The 25,685-nt window shown below is 38.0% G+C and overlaps 3 protein-coding genes across 3 annotated transcripts; 1 reads left to right on the forward strand and 2 right to left on the reverse strand.

Moving 5' to 3' along the window:
• Nucleotides 1–216: 216 nt before the first annotated feature.
• Nucleotides 217–7,380, reverse strand: LOC101313958 (ABC transporter C family member 5-like). The gene is made up of 11 exons (XM_004292199.1): nucleotides 5,260–7,380; nucleotides 4,815–5,135; nucleotides 4,647–4,733; nucleotides 3,672–4,367; nucleotides 3,403–3,567; nucleotides 2,967–3,261; nucleotides 2,256–2,470; nucleotides 1,751–2,056; nucleotides 1,385–1,448; nucleotides 1,046–1,285; nucleotides 217–905 (listed from the first exon to the last, which is right to left on the reverse strand). The coding sequence occupies exons 1-11, from the start codon at nucleotides 7,378–7,380 to the stop codon at nucleotides 793–795; spliced, it is 4,623 nt and encodes a 1,540-aa protein (XP_004292247.1). The 3' UTR covers nucleotides 217–792.
• A 7,672-nt stretch (nucleotides 7,381–15,052) lies between these two features.
• LOC101314251 (tyrosine decarboxylase 1-like) lies at nucleotides 15,053–19,974 on the reverse strand. The gene is made up of 13 exons (XM_004292200.1): nucleotides 19,958–19,974; nucleotides 19,555–19,675; nucleotides 19,306–19,378; nucleotides 18,946–19,176; nucleotides 18,491–18,654; nucleotides 18,035–18,175; nucleotides 17,844–17,903; nucleotides 17,435–17,599; nucleotides 17,104–17,160; nucleotides 16,950–17,014; nucleotides 16,609–16,732; nucleotides 16,366–16,503; nucleotides 15,053–16,260 (listed from the first exon to the last, which is right to left on the reverse strand). Exons 1-13 carry the CDS (start codon nucleotides 19,972–19,974, stop codon nucleotides 16,132–16,134), a joined length of 1,485 nt encoding a protein of 494 aa, XP_004292248.1. The 3' UTR covers nucleotides 15,053–16,131.
• A 205-nt stretch (nucleotides 19,975–20,179) lies between these two features.
• On the forward strand, nucleotides 20,180–24,795 carry LOC101314539 (TMV resistance protein N-like). Its single transcript, XM_004292201.1, has 5 exons — nucleotides 20,180–21,050; nucleotides 21,368–22,463; nucleotides 22,550–22,978; nucleotides 23,053–23,898; nucleotides 23,982–24,795. The coding sequence occupies exons 1-5, from the start codon at nucleotides 20,563–20,565 to the stop codon at nucleotides 24,741–24,743; spliced, it is 3,621 nt and encodes a 1,206-aa protein (XP_004292249.1). The 5' UTR covers nucleotides 20,180–20,562; the 3' UTR covers nucleotides 24,744–24,795.
• Nucleotides 24,796–25,685: the final 890 nt, after the last annotated feature.

The raw sequence follows: 25,685 nt of genomic DNA on the forward strand, positions 1-25,685 counted from the left end.
ATACAAAGTCAAAACCAAAATACTTCAAACCATACTAAAGAAAAATCTCTTGTAAAATAGCAAAATATACATTCAAGTGCCATATATAGGGATTTTACAAGGATGCTGGAGATGCTGTATTATATAGGTGTAGATGCTGCATATATAGGTGTGATCTTGTGAAATCTTGTGAATCCAAGACAACTTTAGCGAAACAAACGGATGTACAAGGTTGTATAAGTTGCAGTAAAAGTTTTGATGTAGTTCATTCAGTACCATAAAGAGCAGAACAAAAAGTTGGACTTGTGATTCTAAAAGACTAAAAGTCTCAAACTGTACTCTTGCCACCAAAATTGTGGAATAAACATTAACTAGTCCTTCAGATCAAAAACATTACAACCCAGCTTCACCTATTCACTAACTACATTGACCTACTGCTTCGATCTAATGACTACATTATTGAACATGATTAGACACAGTTACGCCCCCAATTTTTGCCTCTTCTGTCTACTTTTATTTATCATCAACCTCACTAACCAGACTTATTTCTGACCAAGTCAACTGACCATGAAACAATTCTCTAATTTGTCTAGGGGGATGAATTAGCGCATAATCCCTGTAGATTGGAAACAAGTTTCCTCTTATGGGGTTTGGGTTGATAAGATGACATGCACCTTTTATCTTTCCCACCATTTTTCTTTTGCCGAATGCTGCAGCAGCAGCAGCAGCAAGGAAAGTGGCGCCAACTGCTTCATTTTGTACCATTTGTTCTTGCTGCCCTTGATTCAAAGGTTCCATGGCATGCCATCTGATTCAAAAATCTGATATGCCACTTGACCTTGATGAATACTCGGTTACCAATTTTAGAAACATGGACGATTTATCTTCTAATAGCCGTTGAGGAGTATCAAACTCTGCCACTCGACCTGCACAAACATTGAATATCTCAGGAATATGCAGTCAGGTAATGGAGGGTCAATGCAGATGATGTCCAGAGACACATGAATGAATAACTTTTCTTGAATATTCAGTCTCTAGTAACTTAATAAGATGCAACTGTACATACCATCACTCAGGACCAATACTAGATCACTGTCAATGACGGTTGGTATACGATGCGCTATAGTGCACACAGTACAGTTCTTAAACTCTGTTCGAATAATTTTCTGGATGAGATTGTCTGTCTGCGTATCAACCGATGCTGTTGCTTCATCAAGCACCAGTATTTTGGCTTGCTTAAGCAATGCACGGCCCAGAGAAACAAGTTGCCGCTGCCCCACACTCCAATTATCTCCATTTTCTAGCACTGTAATTGCAAGATAACAAATCAACTAAATGAAAATCACACAAAAACCAAGATATTTTCAAATTTCTTCCTATTTTTGGAGTGGGGTAGGTGCTGTACCTGGTGAGTCAAGCTTGTGCTCTGTTTTACGGATTACCTCTCCAAGCTGAGATTTGTCAAGTGCCTGCACCAAATTAAATGCAATAAATATACAAAGAGAAAAGGTCAAGGTACAATGACTATCCGTCCGTCCAACTGAGTGAAATGATTAGTTGGTATGTTGCTATGAGCCACATAATGTTTCCAAGGGTTTGCTTAGAATTAGTACAAAGGAGCACTATAGCATTCTGATCTATGAACATGGTACACAATCATATTAAACAACATTCTCTGCTGCTAAGTAAAGAAGAATACTTCGTTCCAGAGAAATTAGTTATATACTCATTCTGAATTGGAGAGAACAGAATATCAAACAAAAAATAATACCTGCCAAACATCATGATCGGAATGCTCTTGAAGAGGATCAAGATTCTGCCTAATAGTTCCTTCGAATAAGGTAGGATCTTGGGGAATGATACTGAGACGGCTACGAAGATCATGAAGACCAAGTGTTGAAATATCTATTTTGTCTATAAGGATCCTCCCACCTGCTGGTTCAATCAGTCGAAATAAGGCCTGGATCAAAGTGGATTTGCCACTTCCAGTACGGCCAACAATTCCAATCTTCTTTCCACCAGGAAAAGTGCAAGTTACCCCATGAAGCACTACAGGAAGGCTTTCCTTGTAACGAACCTTCAAAGGGAAGAAGGAAGCAGAACTGTTAGCATGTTCCAATTCAATGGAACCATTTAATGACCTAATCTCTATTAAAACTTAAAGTTTCACCCAACACTGAGCATAACCAAACTTATCACTTGAATCATAGGCACAGGGAAAAACTTATCCCTACTTACTCATAGCACAAGTAATGATAAAAAAGAGTTGGGCATACCTTTAAATCATGTAGTTCAATCGTTCCATTCTCTGGCCATCTAGTTGGAGGCCGAGAGTCCTCAATAACTGGTGGAGCTTCACCTGGGATTTGACTGTACTGATAAATCCTTTCTATGGAAATAATTTTGTTTTCAAGCTTGCAGAAGCTAAGTATCCACCGTGATAACCGTGCATTTAGATTCAAGCCATATGTTACAGCAAGACCCGCCATGCCTACATGGAATACCAATCATTTTAAATATCTACTCTTTTAACATTTTCCCATCATGTCAACTAAAATTTAGAGATATAGTGTGACTAAAATTTAACATAAGTGAACACCAGATCCAGCTTATACACAACTTCAGTTTATTATGAAAGAAAAATTAGCATTTTATATACTGCATTGCACACTGAGATGTCCTACTGAATGAAAAGGTCATTCCATTAAGCAAAGAATAAGAAAAGAAAGGATACTTGCTAGTACAAAATTATGAGTTCATAGACTCCAATCCGGTTGAGTAGTCATGCCAAATGGAAAACGTCAACATGAAATAGTTAAGGTGTCATATTCTGATTTACACCAACTAGTTTAAAGAACTTTCATCCTTTTCTGTACACTGAAACAGATATACATATAATCACCGCTTATCCTCAACATGTTTTTACCAGACTCAGTTCCTCATGATAACATAGAGATAACTTTAAGCAATAGAATACATGAACTTACTTGGATCAATGGTTCCATGTGGAAAGCTCACGAGTAAAAGCATGCAGAAAGCAAATACAAAAGTCGAGAGTAATTCCATCCGTAGGCAGAGCCACTCAATAGCAGCAATACTGCAGAAGAATGGGCGAGCAAAACAATCAAGGAAATAAAGATTCCTCTTCATAAACCTTTTTTCCTGTCCAAATCCTCTTATTGTGGCCGCCCCTGCAATTGACTCACCGAAAAGATGGATAATTGGAGATTTCTGAATGCTAACAATTCGGACTAATTCCCTTGATGACGCCATGTAGTATTTCTGCATCAAGGAATGCTGACACTCAGGTGCAATATTCAACAATTCTTCAGCTAGAAATGCATGCTAACATTGCACAACACCATTTTTTTTTTCTTTTCAAAACACGAAATATTGTTCTTAAAGTGAAATAAATTCAATTACCTGCATCCACAAACAAGCAATGGCCATAGGAATAACAAGAAGCAAAACTTGCCATGTAACTTTTGTCATGACACCAACAATGCCTATAAGCTGTATTGTTGTTGAAGCGAACCCACCAAGTCTAAAAGGAATATCAAGATCCACCACACTTTGATCAATTGATACCTATAGATTATAAAATGATTCATGAAATTATATATGCCAGTGAGAGAAGTTGGTGTAATTCATATTTGTGACAAACTTAAATTCCAGATAAATAAGAAACTTACACGATTCAAGATCCGTCCAGCAGGAGTAGAATCAAAGAAAGACATTGGTGCACGGAAAACACTCCTAAGCATCCTCAGAAACAATTTCTGTGCAGCTTCTAGACCAAAGGTAGCAACCAACACAGCCCTAATGAATATAAACCAAGAGCTCCCAAATGCAAGGGCCATGTAAACACCAAGAAGGACCATAGCAGACACTTTAGGCTGATCTCCCTGTGTTTGGGGATTGGCCCAAGCCATCCACCAACTACTAGCAATTTGAAGGAATTGAAATATTGCTTGTGCAATGATTATGAGTGGAATCAGTGATCCTTTATATGCTGCAGCCATATATGACAAGTAAACCTTCATGCTGACTCTTCCTCTTACCCTTTCCTCATCTTGTACAAGCTGCTTCTTTCTTGCACGCTTTGCCTTCTTTTTCTCTTTAATTGCTTTCTGCTCTGAGGCTGATGGACCCTCTTGCACTTCCTTTGCCAAAGAATCAACACTGCTGCTTGGTGCACCATGCTTTTTGACAAGTCCAACAGAGCCATCTGGACACAAGCTGTGATCTGAGTCGCCTGATGAATAATTGGGAATATCCATAGCTTCAATTGCTTCATTGTGAGCTGAGACTAGTGTCTTAAAATCAGTTCCCGCCTGTAAAAGATCATCATATTTTCCTGCTTGTATAATGCGCCCTTCTTTAAGAACCTACAGATATTGAAATGAAGGTTAGAAAAGACTTCTCATACATTACGTAAAAACAGATTTAGGAAGAATGAGGTACCCCAAAAAAGAAAAAGAAAAACATGGGTATTCTCCAACCAACCAGTGAGATAATACCATCACTACAGCAGATATGTATGAAACACCTTAAGCACTGAACTCAACAGATGCTACTAGACTAAATTATACACAAAAACTACAGAGTGAAGATGGCAATGTGGACCTTTCTTTGCAGAAACAGTGTTACAAGTTTGAAGGCTATACCAGGATTAGATCAGCAGAAGGCAGAAATTCGACTTGATGAGTCACAAAAACAACAGTTTTGTCTTCTAATGCAGTCAATATGTATTCCTGCATTGCCATATTTATAAATTTCAGGCCATAGTCAATTAGCAGAAACATGAAATCAATGATACTATGAGAAAGTCTAACCTTAAACAACTCTGATCCAGTGTGTGCATCAACTGCACTGAAGGGGTCGTCAAGTAAATAAATGTCAGCATCTTGATAGAGTGCCCTTGCAAGCTGCACACGTTGCTTCTGGCCACCACTCAAATTTATGCCCCTATCACCAATTATGGTCTGATCTCCATGTGAGAAAAGTTCCAAATCCCTTTTCAGTGAACAAGCATGGATAACCTTCTTGTACTTTGGTTTCTCCATAGGGCTACCAAAAAGAATATTTTCTTCTATATTACCGGACTGTATCCATGCAGACTGAGAAACATAAGCAGCAGAACCGCATAACTTTACCTGAAATGTTACAAAGAGAAACAAGTATTATGAAATATGTATGCTTAACGGTCATACTCAGGCACAAGTTCAAAATTAAACTTCAGATGCAAAAAAGAACTAAGGGTTCATTATACCAACTTACGTCACCAGAGATTTTCGGGATCTCCCCAAGGATGCAAGAAAGAAAACTTGATTTTCCAGAACCAACCATTCCACATACAGCCACACGCATCCCTCTTTCCACTTTCATTTGTACTCCTGATAATGTTGGTCTTGCAGAGGAAGGGTCCCAACTAAACACACCATCTTTAATTTCTATTGATGTGCTTGTGATACCCCGTGGCAAGACAACTGTTGCATCTTGCTGTAACTCTTCCTCCTGCAAGAACCCAGAAATACGATCAAGGGAAACTTTTGTCTGAGCCATCATTGATACCAGGTCAGGGAAATTCCTGAGTGGTTCTTGGAGGATCCTGAAAGTGGCGAGAGCAGAAAGAACACTTCCTGCAGTGAGACGAGTACCCAAAAATATAGAAGTACCAAAGGTGACAGCTGAAACAAATATAGGTGAGCTCCAGAACATGAATGTGATAAAAGCTTGTGAGTAGAGGGCTTTGCGTAGATACTTAAACTCCACACTACGCATCTCCTCTAACATCAGTCGGTATCTGTCCTCCCAAGCTTGCAACTTGAGAATTCTCATGTTCCGCAGGCACTCAGAAGTCTTCCTCATCCTCTCATCCTTGGCAGTCATCAACTTGTCTTGATAATCTTCTTGTATCTTTGCCAAAGGAACAGTAAGAACAATGGAGATAATGGTGGCAATCAATGTAGCAACAGAAGCAATTCCAACATTCTTGTATAAAATTGCAAGGGCAAGGACAATTTGCATTGGAAGCATCCATATGTCATGGAGATACCAGGAATAGTCCCCTATCCTCTGCACATCAACAGCCATGTAGTTAACAATCTCTCCACTAGTGTGACTTTGCTTGGCTGAGCTGGAAAGCCGGAGGCCCTTTCGGTATACCATTGCTGTGAGAGCTGATCTTACATGCATACCCAAAATGTCCACCCCAAGATACCATTGCCTGGTTGTTAAGGTCTCAATTAGCTTTGCTGCAAAGAAAGTCCCAGCAAGGATATACCCTTCATGAGGGAAAGTCTCTATTCCCCCCAAGTAATCAACGAAATAGCTGATCATATACGGACCCACATATGAAACAAGAGTGTTCAAGCCAGCAAAAATGGCATTACAAGCTGCCTCCTTCCAAAAGGACTTGAGAATTGCCCAGGCTAAAGAAGGATGCTTTGAAGGATTGTCAGCCTTCAATTTCTCCCAATTTGAATTCAAGACCTTGTAGTTGGTCTTGGCTCGATCTTTTGGTGCCAGTAGAGGAATATCCTTAATCTCAAGCGGTCTCTTTGCCCCAATTGAAAGAAGAGGGTTTATCCAAGATAGTGTGGCCAAGCTGAATATCCCAGCATCACTATAAGGAGTAACCTTAAGACACCCTGCTTCTTCTTCAAGCAATGGCTCTTGAAACTCAGAATTTCTACAAATAATCACACCCGTCACACCCCTAATTGCAAGGAAACAGAGAAACGCTAGAGCCGGTGTGACTGCAAAATTAGCCGCAACATGAGAATGAAGGTGTATCGAGCCTTCTTCTACAAAACCTCTCCCATCAACATACAAAGTGCACAAGCACATGACAAAAGACACAACCCACCAAGCCCTCATCAGGAATGGCAATTTCTCGGCCCCCTTGAACTTACAATGCAAAACCGAGAAGCTCAGCACAGACCAAGCTAATCCCTGGGCAGCTGGTAAGCAAAGCACAGACCAATCCACTACCTCCCCTCCTCCTCTAACCAAACCAACCCCATCAAAACCCAACACCACAACTTGCACAAACAACACATAGAAGCAACAAAAAACTGAAAATTTAAAGTCTGTACCGACTCTAACCTCTTGAATTCTCCCATCAACACTACTTTCATGCCGAATTGGGTTCCCATTCGAACCCAACTCATCCTTCACCACCCTAATCCTTCCCAGACAGACAAACATCCGCCGTACCGAAACAACTAACAGAAATGCAAGAACCAGAGCCAAATTGATGACAATTGAAGAGAGCTCCAGAAAGGGCAGACCTTGCACAGCTCCCAAAAGGGTCATCCGGGATTGCTGAACTGGGTTTGGAAATGATAAGAAGGATGAAAAAGCTGGGATTTTTTGAAGCAAGAGAGTGAAACCCATTGTTGAAAAGAGCAAAAGGATTCAAAATGTAGCAGAAGAAGAAGTGAAAGAGGAGGACAGGTGGTGTTAATAAGAAGGAGAAGAAGAAGCGATCGAATCGTGGGGGCATTTCACCATCTGGGTTTTGAGATGCAGAACAAAACCTGCACAGGAGGACACATTGCACATGGAAACAAACAGATTTTTATCTCATCATCACGGAAAACGAAGACACACATAGAGATGAAAAACGATTCCTTTCTCAATTTTGTTATCTAAGCACAACATGACAAGGAACCATGACGAATGGGTTAAAGCAATAAACTTTGATGCAAAGAAAATAACAAAAGAGAGAACTGACCTCAGAATAGAGGAGGAGGGGCTTCAATGGTGGTCACCAGCGGTGGAGGACAACAAAGCCGATGAAGAAGACAAGTTTATGAACAACAACAAGCTCTGCCTCTCCTTCTCTTACACCCAGAATATGAAAATGAAGTGGAAAAAACCCAAAGGTGGATACTTTGACGTGTTAAGAGTCCCAGAAGAGAGTCTCTCTTCTTCTTCCTCCTCTATTTACAAATTAGAATTGTTTTTTAAACTCTCTGCATGTTGGTGTGTAAAGTTATTTGGGGAGGGGTAGTTTTGGGTGAAAGTGAATGTTGGGTTTAGTTTCCAAGATTGATCAAGGTTTTGATGTGCTTCATTTATTTGCAGAGGAACAATGAAGTTGGTGAGATCAAAAATGAATATTTAGGGATATATGGGTTTGTGGGTGTTTGATGGAGATCAGATCATGATATCTCAGCATGATAATGTGATTTTAAAATTGAGATCCCATTTGTTTAAGAGTTTGTTTCTCTGTGGGATTTTGTTTGTTTATACTTTACAGTGTGTTTGTATAGTTTGTGGGTGCTAGTGGATTACTGGATTCTAATGACATTGTGACTGAGATGCCATGATAAGCTTTTTGGGGTTTTAGTAATCAATTTTTTTCTTTTTCAAAAGATTTGTAGCAAGACCATCATGAAAAATTGCAACTCAATAGGATGTTAGCTTTGCTTTACTGAGGTTGTGGAAGAAATAAGACTTGTTTCGAATCCAAGTCATCTCCCTTGTTTGGTAATGAGTAAATGAGATAGGGATACTTTGTTATGTTTGGTAAGTGGAATGTGAGAAAATGAATAAATGATATATGCTACATAACCACATGACAAAATGGTGCCTGCCTTGAGCCTAGGAAAGGAGGAAATTGAAAATATTGAGTTTTTTAAGAAGGGGAAAATACTTGTATCTAAACTAGTTTTAACGCATACGTCTAAATTCTATCTTATTTACATGTGTCAGAAAATGTAATTCCATGATATAATCATTCATTCATTATAATTATGAACAAATAGGGTCTGTGCACCGATTTGATCTTAAATATTAATAAAATCCATCATTTTCTCATCACTTGACCTAAAATATCAATAATAATCTAGTTTGGATGCAAGTAATTTCCTTATTAGGGTGCTTATAATGAGAAAATGATGAACTTTATTGATATTTTATGTCAAATCGACACACATGTAACATTTCTTCTAATTTAGAATCATTAGAATCAACTCGTCAAAGCACAATTTATCTCTTATTTATTTAGACTAATCACCCCGGTAAAGAATGTCTCATTCAAAAAATACTTGAGTGCATTAGTGCTTGGAGGTTCATTTCTTCGATTTTTTTCTTCTCCCAATTCCTTTTCTAAATGCATCAGTAGTTATCGACTCTTCTTCAAAGTGCATTAGTAGCTAGATTTTCATTAGCTCATAATAACAAATGCATGCGTATATGAATGTGTGAGATCTATGAACGATGATCATATATGATAACTTACATATGATAGCTACCAAAGACCATTAAGAACTGTATGACGATGCATCACGTTTCATTATAGATGTCGACACAAGATTTGTTTTTATGACAGTTTTCTTATTCACAACTCGTAAGGGTGCATTAGTGGCTTGAATTTCATTTTCCAACTCCTTTTCTTCTCAACTTCTCTTCTTGGTGTATTGATGGTTGAAGACTTGAAGGTACATTTTTTGACTTATTTTCTACTCAACTTCTGTTCAAGGTGCATTAGAGACTCTTTTTCTTCTCACCTCTTTTTTTAAGAGTAGTATTTCAATTCTTAAGGAGTTCCATTTGTTTTTCTATTGTTTTGAAGGGATTTCTATTCTCATTTCAATTTCACTTCATTTGACAAGTGAGGTCAGATTCCCATTTCTGCCCTTATGCATGAAAACATTTTGCTTCTTCTCTGTATTGATCGAACATATCAGGTACCTTACTTATCACCAGCTTTGGCTTCTTCTACAAAGACATGAAGATGGTGACAAGATCACCATGCCAAACGCCTTTTCTGGTGGGCACTGGAAAACTTATGGTCCATTATTCCCCGTGACTCCATGAGAGGATGAAACCAAAACTCTCTAACTAAGCTGACATGTTCGATCATTTGGCCGTGGGAGTTTGCAGCATTGTACTTCACTTTTGTAAATTCTACTGGGAGCATGGTGATCTGTGATGCACTCAATTTTAGAGGAGATTGATAAGTAAAGTGTGCAGCTTCAAAAGGCAAATCCCAACATTTTGATTGCATCTAAAAGGCAGTACAACGAGGATAGTACGTAGCCCCAAAGAAAAGGAGGTTCTTTCTGTGTCATGAAATCAAAAGTTCAGAAGGAATTGTAGGTAAAAGGTTGAAAAAGTTGGAAATTGAGTGTAACATAATGCAATGCACTTCAAAAAGGAGATCATCAAAACTTATTCCTTTTGAAGTTAGGTTCCCTTTTTACTCCAACTTTTGATTTGCGGTTAAGAATTTAGCAGCGGTACCTTTTAATGCAGAAAGTCTGAAGATCAAATGCTATATTATGCAATGAGAGCACTAGTGCTTTTTCATTAAAACGTATTGACCTCTAATTACATACCTTAAGCTTAATCTCGAAATCGCTAGGAGCGTTTACATACCTAATTCATCTAAACATCGACGACGCATACTTCTTCGACAAGGCAGACTACTCTTTAAGTCCTTTGGATTTATTCTCCTTTTTATTTACTTTGGGTTTAATTTTAGGAGTTTAGAGGAAAGCTTGTGAAGTACTGCTAGCTCTATATATCCTAACCAAGATTTCAAAGCTTCAAGACCCTATGTTTGTTCATGCTTGTTAAACCACCGAACATTCAATATATGTTTCCAAAAGTTAGCTTCTGGATACCTATCATGAAACTGTTTTTTCGATATCAAAAAAATATGAAACTGTTTGTTCAAATTGGCATTCAATTCTGGCAAGATGAATGCTTGATTAAGCTAATCCTAGTTCACATAAACCCCACGAGAACTGAGAGCGGCCGCTTAGTCCCTATTACAAAAAAAAAAAAAAACCCACCAAAGTTTGGGCCCTTTTTATATAATCAATTGAGACGGCTCCTATGATTTTCAACGTTGTAATTATGGTCAACTAACATGATGCGATCAATTGTGATGTGTCAATGTTTCATATTTGTGTTTGTTTCCTCGTCGGTGTTTATAAGGAAAAAGTAAAGATATTTAAGAATGATGTTTTTTTTATCAAACGAACAATTGAAATGCTACAACGAGTTTATCATGAGTCGAATTTACGATCTCACACTTAGAAATGGAAGACTAATACCGAGACCAAATGGTATTAGGCATTTGAAAATAATTTCATTATTATTTTTTGAATAGAATAATTATTTTTCAAGGAAAGAAAGTAGGAATGTTTATTTTCCATATACATAATTCTTTAAATAAAAAATCATTATTAATTAAAAAATAAACAATAAATAATTATTTTACATTCAATTTAATTCCGAGGCGAAAAATAATGTCACGATTGATTGTTGGATGAGAAATTATCACTTATAGTTATTGTCTTTAGATATCACATTACGTTTATTGAATCATGATTGGTAATTGCAACTGCACTACGATCTATGCACCTCACTAGTGGAACTCACCAGGTTGCGTCCCCTTACGTCCGAGATGCTAAGGTATAAGAAACATAGTTACGTAGTATTTTTATTAGCGAATTGTATGCTCGCCTAATAGTCTGGTGGCTCAAGTTTTTCATTTTGATTGATTTGGATTCGTGAGGGCATTGAATATTAAGACGCATGCTTGACGGCAACACTCGCATCGGCTTGGATTTGTTCGAGGACTAAATGGTGAATGTACTTAACGATAGCACTAACGTTAGGCATAAAATCGAACAAGCGTTTTTACGTCACATACTATACTATGAAATATCGTTTAGTACAAAAACTACGTATTTTTACCTTAGCAGCCAGAGCATCATAAATACAATCATTTCATTTCTAATATTTGATCTAATGTTAACACAGCTATTTATATATAATGATGGTTGATCACTACAAATACTAGGGCTGATTTAGACAAATTAACAAGATGTATCAAACTTGGGACAGTTGGGACAAATACAAGTCTTTTATTATTAACCATTTCATGGGTCCTGATTTACAGTTAATTAGGACTATCCTCGATGCCCTTTCTTAACCATTCCAACATCTTTCAAGAGGAAAAAGAAAAAATCATTTTCTCATCTCATCTCTTCAACTTTGATGCAATGAAGTTGTAGATCCAAATCGAGCCGACTTTATGACAATTTTTGTTATACAGTTTCATCTTGATCTTCCTTTTCTTGTTTTATCCTCCGACTAGTACGTAAGATGGACATAAACAAATATTATGTATTCATTGCCCAATTAGATGGATTATTCTCATCTAAATGTTGCATTTCATTATATTACTTCTGCATAATGGTCAGTAATATTAAAATTCAGCTTGTAATGGTTAATTTGAAAACCAATTACATTCACATCAACCTAATTTAGATGAAGTAACATCATGAATTGAAATTTGTTTAGTCTTTGTGATTTGAAATCGACATCTGTTTAGTCTTTATGGTTTTATTTTAATCTGAATGGTCCTTAAAGTCACAATTTTTCATCCAAATGGTCATTTCGTTAATTTTCTCAGTTAAATTGCTGACGTAGCCTAGGACCATTTGAATGAAAAATTGTAACTTTAAGGATCATTCAGATTAAAATAAAACCATAAGGACTAAACTGATTAAAAATTATGACTTTAAATGACTAAATTAATTAAAAATTATGACTTTAAGGACCATTCAGATTAAAATAAAACTATAAGGACTAAACATATGTCGACTTTAAACCACAATGACTATACATTATTTTATTCTAACATCATAACTAGTTTTTGTTTATTTTATTTTTTTGGTACAAATTTTGGTAGAAACTCCAAAAAGACATAAGCTAGAAGAAAAACTATCTTAAAGTTTGTACCGGTGATGACTCTAGAACGTAAGAGCAACACCAGCTATGTCATCAAGATTCAAGAAGAACACCAACCATAAAGGCTGGGAGACTTTATTTGAAGGATGCAAATTCCTTGGCCAGATAGCATCAGCTAGCTAAGAGAAGAGAGCTAGCTAATTAATAAGACATATATAAGAGAAGAGAGCTAGCTAATAATGACTGACAATTGTAGCTGATATGTTCTCTAAGTCCAGCCTGGCTCTGATTTTGGGGTGCAATACTTCCAGCAACCTTCTTCATAAGTTGTTGAAGCTCTTCTTGATAACTTGTGTGATTTTGCTAAATTTAAGACTGTAACAAATTCTTAGTTCTTTGTTTGTTTCTTTATTTGGGTCTTTATTTGGGCATTTGCCCTCATTAAAAAAAAAAAAAAAAAAAAAGACTCAAGGTTTCCAACGTGTGAAGGGCAATGTCATCATGTTTCACGAGTTGGAAAAGCACAGATCGAAGATCGAGTCAGACTCCACTTCGATCCAGATGAGTGTGAGAAGGCTTCCAAGCCTCTGCCTGCACCTGGAGCATGCATTTCTGCAAAACTAATGTTGCACACATAAAACGAATAATGGAGTTCCCAGAAGAGTCCCTAATGACACCTCCTGTGCCAATAATACTTCCTGCATGCATTTGTTTTAGAGCCTTCCACATTTAGTTTAAAGAAATTATTTACCGGCCTACATTAACCTGTTTAAATAATTAGCTCGTACACAGTTTCTGAACATGCAGAAGGCTAGGGTTAGCAATAATGCATGGCAGATTGGTTAGGCCAACTAGTTTAACTAATTAAGTTCTGCTATTTCGAGGTGCTAATTGCCCAGTAGAAACAAGAAAATTATATATCAGACTTAACCCGATTAATTAAGTTGGCCAACAATCTCTTTTAGACTTCACCAGGCGAGGGTTAGTTTTTATTTTTCAAAAATACAGTTTCGAATACGCACACAGTTATTTTTGTTCATTAAAAATAGAAAACTGTTACTAGTGAGGTAACCTACTCGCGCGCTACAAGATGATGAACTGATGAAGTGAGATCAGCTCCAAACGTACAAGTGCAATTGCCCACGCCTCTTCATATAGAGACGATTTTTGTTGATAAGACATTTTCATTTTCTTCTTCCTTCTTATTTTGTCGTCCGAACCGACAATTTCTGGGATGGACAGAAACAAATACAAAACAAGAAATTTTATGTAGGCAATATTGCACATAAATAGACGAGTGCTAGCTAGAGTATGAATTAGCTTGCAGAAGCCATATGAACCAGCACCGAGCTTAATTGTGCTGGCATCATATATTTGATCCAACAGCTCCAAACGGTGGTCGATCAGTTCCGGCCGGTAGACAAATCGGAAGTTATTAAAGCCAACTTAAACAATGGCCTTGCATGCTTGAGTTCGAGTTCTCTATAGAAAATGAGGGAAGAAAGTGAACTCTGACAAACCAAAAGTAAGTAACCATAGTTTTTTGTTTTTGTTTTTATTTTTTATTTTGAAAAAAAGAAATTACAACGAAGAGCCTCTCAGATGACCAATACAAGAAGAATCCATAAGAAGAGCCATCTGAGCTTGGGGAGGGATCCCATCAAACCAACACATTGATGAGGAAAGAGAATGACCAACCGAAGCAAGAGCGTCCGTAAGAAAATTCGCTTCTCTGTACATATGGGAGAAAGTGATGCTGACAAAAGAATTGGCAAGAGCTAAGACATCTCGGATCACAGACTTAAGCTTCTAAGGAATAGCACAAGACCTTTTGACACAATTGATGATAAGGGAAGAATCTTCTTCAACTTTGATTTGGTTACAGTTGCGTCTTCGATATGGTCAGTAAGTAACCATAGTTGTGGTAGTGCAATTCATAATAAATTTAGTTGCATTATCAATATAATCCTTTATAGTCTTCGACAAGATCACAATTTCTGAGATGACTCAAAATTGTCTCCTTGTAGTTAAGGCCAGTGAATTGTGATGACTGATGATGACTCAGAGGTCCCGGAAATAAGACATCTTCCTTTTCTCTGCTATCATGATCTGCAGCTAGAAATTAAGGTCAAGCTAGCACTCACACCCGCACATGTCATTTCAAAATGGTACATTTGTGGTCCAAGGCTAGCAAAGCAACAGATTTTGTATAGTAGGAAAAGGCAAAATCTGATGGTGAATGGTGATGGACCTTGTGACATATACTAGGATACAAGATGTATATAGGACGTTCATCTTCCATTTGTCACATCTTCCATAGGTAACAAATTTTAAGCTCATATACACGCGTACGTTTGAAAGGAAGATGTTATAGGATGTTTATCTTCCATGCGTCAAATCTGTTGAAGTTGGAGTAGAAACAAATTAGCTAAAGCCTTTGAGGCCATTGGGTTATGCAGATATGACTAGCTAGCTGAGTGTACCTTTGTTGGAAAATAAAGATTCTTTCAATAGAAAATGTTATGGGTTACAAATCAAACAGAATAGGGAAAGTAGAGAGAGAAGCTCTGTCTTCTCTTTAGACTTTCTCTTGCTAGGAGCCTCTGTTGAGAGTCGTCGGTGTGCTCCGTTCGTCTGTTGGATGGCGTTGTCTATCCCTCTGACGGTTTTGTCCGGACAGCCCCATCTGGTTCTCCGGCAGCTGAGTCTGTTCTTTTTCTTCCCAATTTCATGTTTTCTTCTCCCTTTCTCCAGATTTGGCCTCATGCTATCTCTCTACAACCTTCAAAATCAATCATTGCAGGAATCATCGAAATTCCTCGCCTTTCTCTTCAGATCTACGGCCTCGGGCTCCTCAAGTTTGAATCTCTCTATTGTTATTCAATGCATTACGATATGTAAGTTGTGAAATAGAGGTGTACAGAGATCAAGCAGCGTCTCCGGTGCATGCACCGACACTTCTGTCTTTTTTACTTTCCTTGGGTCTTTGCGACGGCTCCAACAGCGTCTCTTCTGATAGCTTTAGCAGTGAGTTCCATGGTAGATTTGAGGCTTGTGTTTGCAAGTGCTATCTCAATTCTACTTGGGTTGGTTGGTTTTTGATTTTTGGGTTTTGTGGAATGGCTATTTCAGACTAGGAGCGGTTTTGGTCATCAAAGCAATTTTCCGTGCAGGCGTGTGGCAGTTTGTGGCGATGACGCCATTGAAAGTTTCATCAATGCCTAGGTTTTTGTAGGGTTTGTTTTTGAGATGGGCCGTTTTGATTTTCCTTTGTTGTTGTTATGAGCTTGTATTTTACTTCCTGAATTTTGTATTTGGGCTTGTAATTTGCTATGCTTATTTGTCCGAAAAAAAAATAATGTTATGGGTTTAAATTGGCATTGTAATGCAACAGAAGAATAGGCATAAAAAGCTGTTGGGAATTAAGAAAGGTCATTCTAAACAGGTTGCTAGCAGTGCAGAGGCCTCATCTTGCAAAACCTTCCATGCTGCAGTCACATGCTTCTCCTCAGTCAATGGAGCTCCTACTGCAAAACGTAATATGTATGCACCAGACAGGACCTGTATGATAATTTTTCAACAGGTTCACGTTATCATAATGATCATTTAGAATCGAAACCAACACACAACATCAATGCGACTGGAGGTGTTTAATTGTGAGCTTACCGTGTGAGAAATGTATATCTTCCCTGTTGAATTTACAGCATCTAATAGGTCATGGTTCAATTTGCTTGCACAGGCCTCATTGCCATGAGGAGGCAGAAGGCGGAAACAAACTAACGAATAAAGTCGTGGAGTAACAATCTGCCAGTTATGGTGAATTATCAGCAAGAAGCAACATAGTTGAAGAAGTCAAACGAGTTAAAAGATATAGCAGTCCATAATACAATTCATGGAGAATATGGTTACCTCAAACCTAGGGTCTTGAGCAACAAGCTCTTCGAAGTGTTTGGCCAAATTAATATGGGTTCTTATGTAGGACTGTAGGTTCTCTAAACCATAAAGTCGTAACACCATCCATAGCTTCAATGATCTGGAGCCATCAGTCAGTTCATTTAGATAAATTACACTTGGTTCATTCTTAAGGATACAGCTTGATAATCATTAGAAATGACATAAACCTGCTAGAATGTGACATGAAGCTTTTTTTATCATTCAAGCAATCAAGCTCTAAAAGCAGCTTACAGGTGACTACCTTCTCATCTCTCAAACACTATTTTTGTAGTGCAGAAATATGTTCAAAGGCATACCTAAACCGTCGTCCAAGTGGAACTTGCCAATCTTTGTAATCCACAACCATGTTTGCTTGAGATGCCTGCAGTATCATCAACATTATCAAGTATACAAATGTGGTCTGTTTGCATGTTGAACTTCCAAAAGATAATAATGTGGAAACAAATTTACCTTGTTTTTCAGGAACTCAGGATTTGTGGACAGGGATTGGACCAGAGCATTTCTATCCTGTTATCGGAAATAAGAACTGTATCAATATGCAATATGAACGGACAGATAGGAGCAAAGTGTATGATGTAAAGCAAATTAAAATGCTTCATTTCAATTTACTCCCACAAGTACTTTTTATGTAAAATTGTTTGTGTCAGTTCTTAAGTTTAATTTCATGCTGAATGCTTCTTAAAATGGCGCATACGGTTCAGATGAGCAGTGGCAAAAAAAAGTGCAGGATGTTTAAAGAAATAGACAAAAGAAAATTCACACAACTGGAAAATTGGCATACCTTGATCCAGAGCACCGAACAATCAAAGTTCGTGAGAAACCATTTATGTGCATTCATGTTAAATGAGTCTGCTTTCTCGACACCATCAATGTAGTGGCGGTATTCTGGACATATACAGGCACTACCAGCATATGCAGCATCGACATGGAACCACATTTCGTTGTTCTGGGAAAATGCAAAGCATTATCCCCATGCTAAAACCGGATAAGTCTTTAATGTGTGTTGATCAAATGTGTTCCAATATAAGGAAAACTGGCTTCCAACTCCACAGCACTACAAGCAGGAAGTTGGGAAGAAGCACAAAAAACTAATCTGCTAGATCTTAATATCTATTGAGTTATTTGAAAATTTGGTTGGCTATGCATAACCAAGATTAGATACTTGTATAGATCTTAAAATAATTAGTTACCTTAGCAATCTTTCCCAGTTCTCCCAAAGGATCAACTGCTGTTGAGGAAGTAGTACCAACCTGTAAATACACATGCAAAGTTCCTGTAGTTGAGATAACAAGGCAAAACCAATTTGGAGGTTTTGAAAAGAAAAGATATGATCAAGGACGAATGGTACACAACAAACTAGTATAAAATGTGTTTTTCTTACTGTTCCACATAAGAAAAAAGGAATTAAACCACTGGTGATGTCATTTGAGATTGCTTCATTAAGTACGCTGGGGGAAAGAGCATAATTAGTAGTTGAGTTGGTACTCAGAATCCTGCAATTCTCAGGATGGATTCCTGCTATCTGCCATTAAACAACAAACATCAAGAAAATTGACATACATAATCAATATGCTTGAACAATCTATACAACCGTTAATAATATGTTGATTAAATCAAGCAAACACCATGAAGTAGAGATCAAAAGTTACAAGGAACAAAAGAACTGAGGGGATTCCTGCAGAATATATGGCATAATGTTTGTACATACATAAAATGCTTACAGTTATTCTCACTATCCATCTACTGAGAATTATAAGTAGGTTCTGAACAATATGCCCTGAAAAATTTCAAGTGAAAAAATAAGTACAAGAGAAACTAGAGCAGACTAGTAGCATACCTGGCAGGCTTTCTGCAAAGCTGAATGTGTTTGATCAGATGCATAAACAACAAGCTTCTCAAGGGCATTTTTCCCTACCCTTCTAAGAATCTTATCACGAGCAGCCAGCATTACAACTAGAATAGCTTCACTTGCAGTGCCTTGTATCACACCACCACCTTGTCCTGCAACAAAACTCTCCAACTATAAGTCCATATGCTGAATGCAATTGAATTACAGTCAATTTATATGTGATTCATAATCATTCCACTAAACGTAGTAGAAGAAAAGTTATCTGATATAAGCTTTATATTCTTTCTTTGGAATAATATAAGATTTATGTTAAGAAGATATTTTTGTTTCCACATTATAATAGAGGGTCAAGGCAAAGACCACATTATAGTAGAGGGTCGAGGAAAAGAAGCAAAATGTTCACACAAACACTTTCATTCACAACATAGTCGCTAGAGCCACACCTGCTGAAAGAAACTCGTCGGGAAGTTTGATCAATTTAGCAAGCCAATCAAGAACGATCATTTCAAGTTCTGTCGCTGCAGGAGAAGTTACCCAACTAAAACCCACAATGTTAAGACCAGCACTGAGCATCTCTCCCAAAAATCCAGCAATGCTGCTATTGGAAGGATAATAAGCAAAGAAATTTGGACTCTGCCAATGGGTCACCCCTGGTAGTATCTTAGCCTGAATATCTGCAATCACATAAAACCTTGTTCTTCACAAACCCAACATTTTATACATTTTAACAATGGCATACTCATAATGAAGTGCACTGAAAGTTGCTAACTCTAGAACATGAGAACCCAATAACAAAATTTCACCATCAAATATATGTTGCAAAGATTCAGGTTGAGTAGGCGCAGAATCAGGTAGAAGCTCTCGGAGATATCCAGGCTGCAAAGTGTGGCTAAACTAAGTTATACTAATGGAAAACTCTAATCAACAGAGCCATCAATCATGATCTGGGCCAAAAATATTAAGCATTCAACTGTTGAGTAATTTACAATCAAATTATTGGGTTTGTATATAAAGTCTAATTAATTGACAGATGATGGAAGATAAATGGTAACCTGAACTTGGCTAAGAACAGGGAAATCCTCAATGGTTTTGTAGTAGTCAGCAATGAAATCCACCATCTTGTGAGCATTCTCTCTGAGCTGCTCAGCATCCATTGGCTTCAATCCACCCTCCCTATTTCACAAAACCCACGTGTCCAAAAGTGAATAAAGTCTCATCTTTTGGTATGATCACATGTAGAACAAAGACAGAGACAGAGATTGTGACTTACATGTTCTGGGTTTCGTGTGAAGATTAGAACAGAGGTAGATGAAGACTGAAACACTGAAACTGGAGACTTCAAAGGAATGATGGAGTGAGTGAGTGAGTGACGAGGCGGCAAAAGGTTCTGTCTTTTCCTGTGGACTGCTGAGTGGACGATATGTGACCGCGAATCACTAGCTAGCCCTCGCAAACATTCGTTTTGCGTCCATTATTATCAAACTTACTGTTATGCCCTTGTTCAAATAAAAACAAAGCAAAGAAAATAGAATGGTTTTGTCGAAGCCATGGCGGTAGATTTCCACAGAGAGTCTGATTGATCCAGAGGAGCAGACCCAACTATAAAGGTTGATACTTTCTGTTTGTATTTTCGTTATCAAAACTGTTTCACTTGTTCAGTTAGGGGCATTATGTTCACACTTCAGTTGGGGCAAATAATTGTATTGAGAAATCGAGTATGCGAAGAATTTAGGTGAAAATAAGAGAGTGAAAGAATCTGTAAAAAGAAGCAAGACAGAAACAGGTAAGACTTGGTCCTAGCTTTCTCATGAATAAAGAATTTGGAGCCCCATTTTGCTGTATCCACATTCTCATGCTAACTTCCAGATGTGACAAGATTCCCTAGAGGAAGATTTCTAGCTCTTCGATCTCATTGTTACCTGGTCCTTTTATGGGATTTCATGCAAGTGGATAGCTAGCGTATTGACTTTCCTTATAATAATTCATCCATTTTCTCACAACCAGCAGAATATCTTCATCATTCAATCGTTTCTGCAAGAGAGATTGGTCCAGTCTTCTCAATGGCTGGTGTTCTGAGTACTACTTCCTGCACTTACCGGTGTCGTTATCATGCCTTCTTGAGTTTCAGGGGAGAAGATACACGAAAGGGCTTTAGTGATCATCTCTATAGAGCTTTGGAGTTGGCAGGAATTCACACTTTCAGAGATGATGAGGAAATTGAGAGAGGGGCAAATATAGCTGCTGAGCTACATAAAGCTATACAGGAGTCACGAGTAGCCATAGTAGTCTTCTCGAGTGACTATGCTTCCTCAAGTTGGTGCTTAAACGAACTTGCCAAGATCATGGAACGTCAAATAAACGATGGATATATGGTAGTCCCCGTTTTCTATAAGGTGGATCCATCTGTTGTTAGGTGGCAGAGTGGGTGTTTTGCTGAAGCATTTGTCAAACATGAAGAACGCTTCAAGGCGGAGATGGACAAGGTGACCAAGTGGAGAAAAGCTCTCAAAGCTGCCGCCGATCTAAGAGGGGTGGTCTTAGGAGATCAGTAAGTAAATTACTCCCTAACTTGCTCTACCATGGACTTCAAGTCTTCAACTTCAAATTGTTCACTTTTTCTTCACAATTAAAGACCCTTTTACAGTTCAAAATCTATAATGCTAACTAATTGAGTGCTTTGTGGAATTGTTGGACTTCAGTTTTGCCTTCTGTCATGTCATGTATTCAATTTGCATTAGCATAAAGATTATCATTGCTTAATATGATGCAAAATAGTCATTGTACCTCTCTATTAACGAAATAGATATGTTAATTTATCTTGCTTTATATGTTTTGAAACTTTGATGATCTATCAATATACAACAGGTACGAATCACAGGTCATCCAAAATATTGTTGACGATATTGAAAAGAAAATGGATCCCGTTACTTTAAATGTTGCCCCATATGCTGTTGGAATAAACGATCGGGTGGAAGACCTCAACATGTGGTTAAGAGATGGATCAGTTGATGTTGGTGTGGCTGGCATCTATGGGATGGGTGGAATTGGCAAGACCACTATTGCTAAAGCTGCTTATAATCTGAACCAGCATAGTTTTGAAGGAAGAAGCTTTCTGGCAGATGTTAGAGCAACTACAGAACAACCTGATGGTTTGGTTCGCTTGCAGAGGAACCTTCTGTCAGATATCCAAAGGAGAAGAGCAAAGAAGATTAACAATGTGGCTGAAGGTACGAGCAAAATTAAGGATGTTGTACGCTGCAAAAGAGTACTGATTGTTCTTGATGATGTGAACGACTTGGACCAGTTAAATGCGATTTTTGGAATGCGCGAGTGGTTTCTTCCCGGAAGCAAGATTATCATAACAACTAGAGATAAACACTTGTTAACGGCTAATGGGGTTTCAAAAATGTTCATGGTCCCAGAATTGGATGAGGATGAATCACTTCAGCTTTTCAGTTGGCATGCCTTCAGACAAGCTCATCCTATCGAAGGCTTCATGGAGGTTTCAGCACTCGTAGTAAAACACTGCGGAGGGCTACCGTTAGCCCTCCAAGTTCTGGGGTCTTCTCTGTTTGGAAAAAGTCTACTTGTATGGTACGATACATTAGAGAGGTTAGATGAGGTTCCTGATGGAAAAATTCAAAGAATTCTTAGAATAAGCTATGATTATCTACAAGACGATCGTGACAAAACTTTATTCCTTCATATAGCATGTTTCTTCATAGGAAAAAAGAGAAACTTGACAGTCACAGTACTGCACCATCTAAAGCTTTTCGCAACAAGTGGAGTTCAAAATCTAGTTGATAGATGTCTACTGAAAATTGATGATGATAAGTTGATGATGCATCAATTAATCAGAGACATGGGAAGGGGAATTGTTTGCGAAGAATCAGTTGATGACCCTGGAAAACGCAGTAGAGTTGTGCAAAAAGATGCCTATGAGATTTTGAAAAACTCATCGGTAAGAAGCATTCTGTTATTCTTGATTATATTATACAAGTGTATCAAATTACTAACTAGGTAACCAATCTTCTAATATGTAAGCAGGGAACGGAAACTATCAAGGGTCTCTTGCTCAACTTCTCTATGCTAATGGATGGCATGTCTTCCACGGCAATACTTAAAGATAACAATAAACGATGGCATGCCGAGGAGTCTGATGGAACTTTTTCAAGACGGCGTCGGCTTAGCTTCTTCTCTTGGGAATCAATCAACTATTCCTCACATAATTTAGCTTCTACATCGAGTGTGGGAGACTTCAAAACAGAGGCATTCAAAAGGATGACCAATCTTCAACTTCTCCAGCTCAATAATGTAAAAGTCAATGGTGGCTATAGAGAGTTTCCAAAAGCACTAATATGGTTGTCTTGGAAAGGGTTCCCCATGAAATCAATGCCAGCTGATTTTTGTTTGAAAAATCTAGTTGCTCTTGAGTTGAAGCATAGCATCCTGCAACTTGTATGGAAGGGAATCAAGGTATGTCACTCTCTTTTTCTGCGTCATACATGTAGGGGGTTATTTTACATGCTACTTATTTCTCTGTGAAACAGTTTATTCCAGGATTGAAAATCCTTGATCTCAGTCATTCACATGGTCTTGTTAGAACCCCTGACTTCTCCGGACTCCCTACCCTTGAGAGATTAATTCTTAAAGATTGCATAAATATTGTCGAGATTGATGAATCAATCGGAGAACTTCAGGAACTTGTTTTCTTGAATCTAAAAGACTGCAAAAATCTCATGAAGCTTCCAAGAAGAATTAGCATGTTGACATCTCTTCATGAGCTAATCCTCTCTGGTTGCTCAAAGCTTGGTGATACAGTGAAACTCGGTCCTTCATCAAATAAACCATGGCTATCAATCTGTTCGTGGGTATCACCAAGAAAAAGTCTTGAAGCAACTAGCAGCTTCTCGTTGGCACATTTGCCAACATCTTTAGGAAGCTTAAGTCTGGCTGGTTGCAATCTATCAAAGATTGCTGATGATCTAAGTGTTCTATCCTCGCTGAAGTATTTGGATGTAAGTGGCAACCCAATTGTGTGCCTACCCGAGAACCTAAAAAGTCTTACTATGCTAGAATCTCTTTCCGTAAACGACTGCACAAAGCTTAAAATGCTTCCGGAGCTCCCTCCAAGTTTAAAGAATTTGCAAGCAGAAGTTTGTACTTCGTTGAGAAAAGTAACGAACTTACCAAACTTTTTCATGTCCCTAACACCATTTCTTACAGATTGCGGAGAATTAGCTGAAGTTCAGAGCTTGTTCACTATAAAACCATTGAGAGGCACTGACTTACAGATGATAAAAAATATGGGACTGTGCAATTTGGAATCCATCAGAGGCATTGAAGTCGAAATGGGCAATCACTTGACGTATACATCCAGGACAGGTCCCCTCCAGGTTTTCTTTCTTCCTTCTCTTTCATACGTTACACTTGACTGATTAGCTTCATACTTTCTAAACATGTGACCTTCATGAATCAGGGACTATATGAATGTGGTATATTCAGCATTTTCCTTCACGCGCACACAATTCCTGATCAGTACATCTACAGGAACTTGGGTAGTTCTGTGTTGTCGATTATTGTACCTTCCGATCCTAAGCTTAAGATCCGAGGCTTAAATGTATGTGTTCTATATGCACTAGGCTTATATAGGAGTTATGCTGGTTCCCAGATTCTTAAAGTCAGTAACGAGACGAAGGGTCTTATGTGGACATACTGCCCAGTTACTCAAGGTGTTCCGAAAGAGGATGGACTAATGTTATGGCTAAGTCATTGGCTGTTTGAGAACAATGAATTGGAGGGTGGGGATGAAATACGTGTCTCAGTGCATAGTGCAGCTGCGTTCATGCATTTTCCAGAAGGTCAAGACAGTCTTCCCGCAAAGAAGTTTGGAATTCAACTTGTGTATGATCAGGAAAATGAGGGTGTTCCATCCAATGGTCAAGAAATTGCACTACAAGATGAAGTGCCTTGTTGGAGCCACAATGTCATCACTGGGAGTGTGTCATTGTCAGCATATATGTATCAAATGTGGCCGGGCAAATACTTTATTTGCAATAATGTTAACTACATGCGTCATGGACATTTCAGAAGCTGCAAGGAGAATCCATCTCATCTTGATTTTTCATACGAGCCCAAAGATCGTGTGAGCGAGTATTGCCATCATTTATTTAAGCACGCTATCTTTTCACAAGAGAAAATTGAGTACATATCGAGTAAAAATGACACTTTATCTGTATAGAGGGACATACTTGATCTGCATATGAATATATCTTGACATAGAATTTATAATTGCTTAATGCAGGATTGGTTGTTTTCTAATTGTGTTCCTTGAAAGATTTGAGAACTTAAAAAGATGAACTTTTGTGCTTGTAAAATTCGGGATACAACTGAAACCAAAGACGCATACAAAGTGTAACTATACTTTGCAGGCTTTCCAGTAGTTCCGATAGTGTCAAACCAGCCGGAAATCACATCTCCCGTGGCGATTCTCGCCGCGGAGATGGAGGCCGAGGCGGTTCCAATTATCTGAGCGCCGAAGACGTCGTTATCTTTTACCTGAAATTCAAGCTTGGCCGCAGGATGCGCGAGCATATATTTAGAACCCAAAAAAAAAAAAAAATCCAATCAGTGACAGGAACAGCCCAGCATCTGACACTAAAATATTGAAATGAAACAATGGGGTTCAAAAAACTTCCAACACGTACAATTTCCTTTCAAATTATTTTCTTCAAAACCATTTTAATGTAAGAAGAACGAATAAATGATTTGTCAGCAAATCGATCACAATCAACTAGATCTGTTTATCTGGACTTCCTGGAATCAAGTGCCGTGCATAACAAACTGGAGATATATGGCATAGAACAAAACAGAAACAAGCTATTCAATGCTTTCCGGCAATACATAGTCTATACCAGAAATTAATAGTAGCGCACCATCACATTCTAAAATTCCAGAATTACAATACATACATCACAGCAGAGTAAAATCTTTTCGAAGCAAAATAAAACGAGAAAGGATCCGGCTCCTCTAAAGTTAGCAAATGGTGAAGTTGGTAAAGTTCATAAAATCTAGACTCTTTATTTAATTTAAGGGTTTTAAACATGACACGTCATTCTTGTATCAATTTAATCTAAACCATGGTTAATTTGGGTTAAGTGTGTTTCTTTTGGATTGAATAGAT

The sequence above is a fragment of the Fragaria vesca genome, linkage group LG2, assembly GCF_000184155.1.
Source record: "Fragaria vesca subsp. vesca linkage group LG2, FraVesHawaii_1.0, whole genome shotgun sequence".
Lineage (NCBI taxonomy): Eukaryota > Viridiplantae > Streptophyta > Magnoliopsida > Rosales > Rosaceae > Fragaria > Fragaria vesca.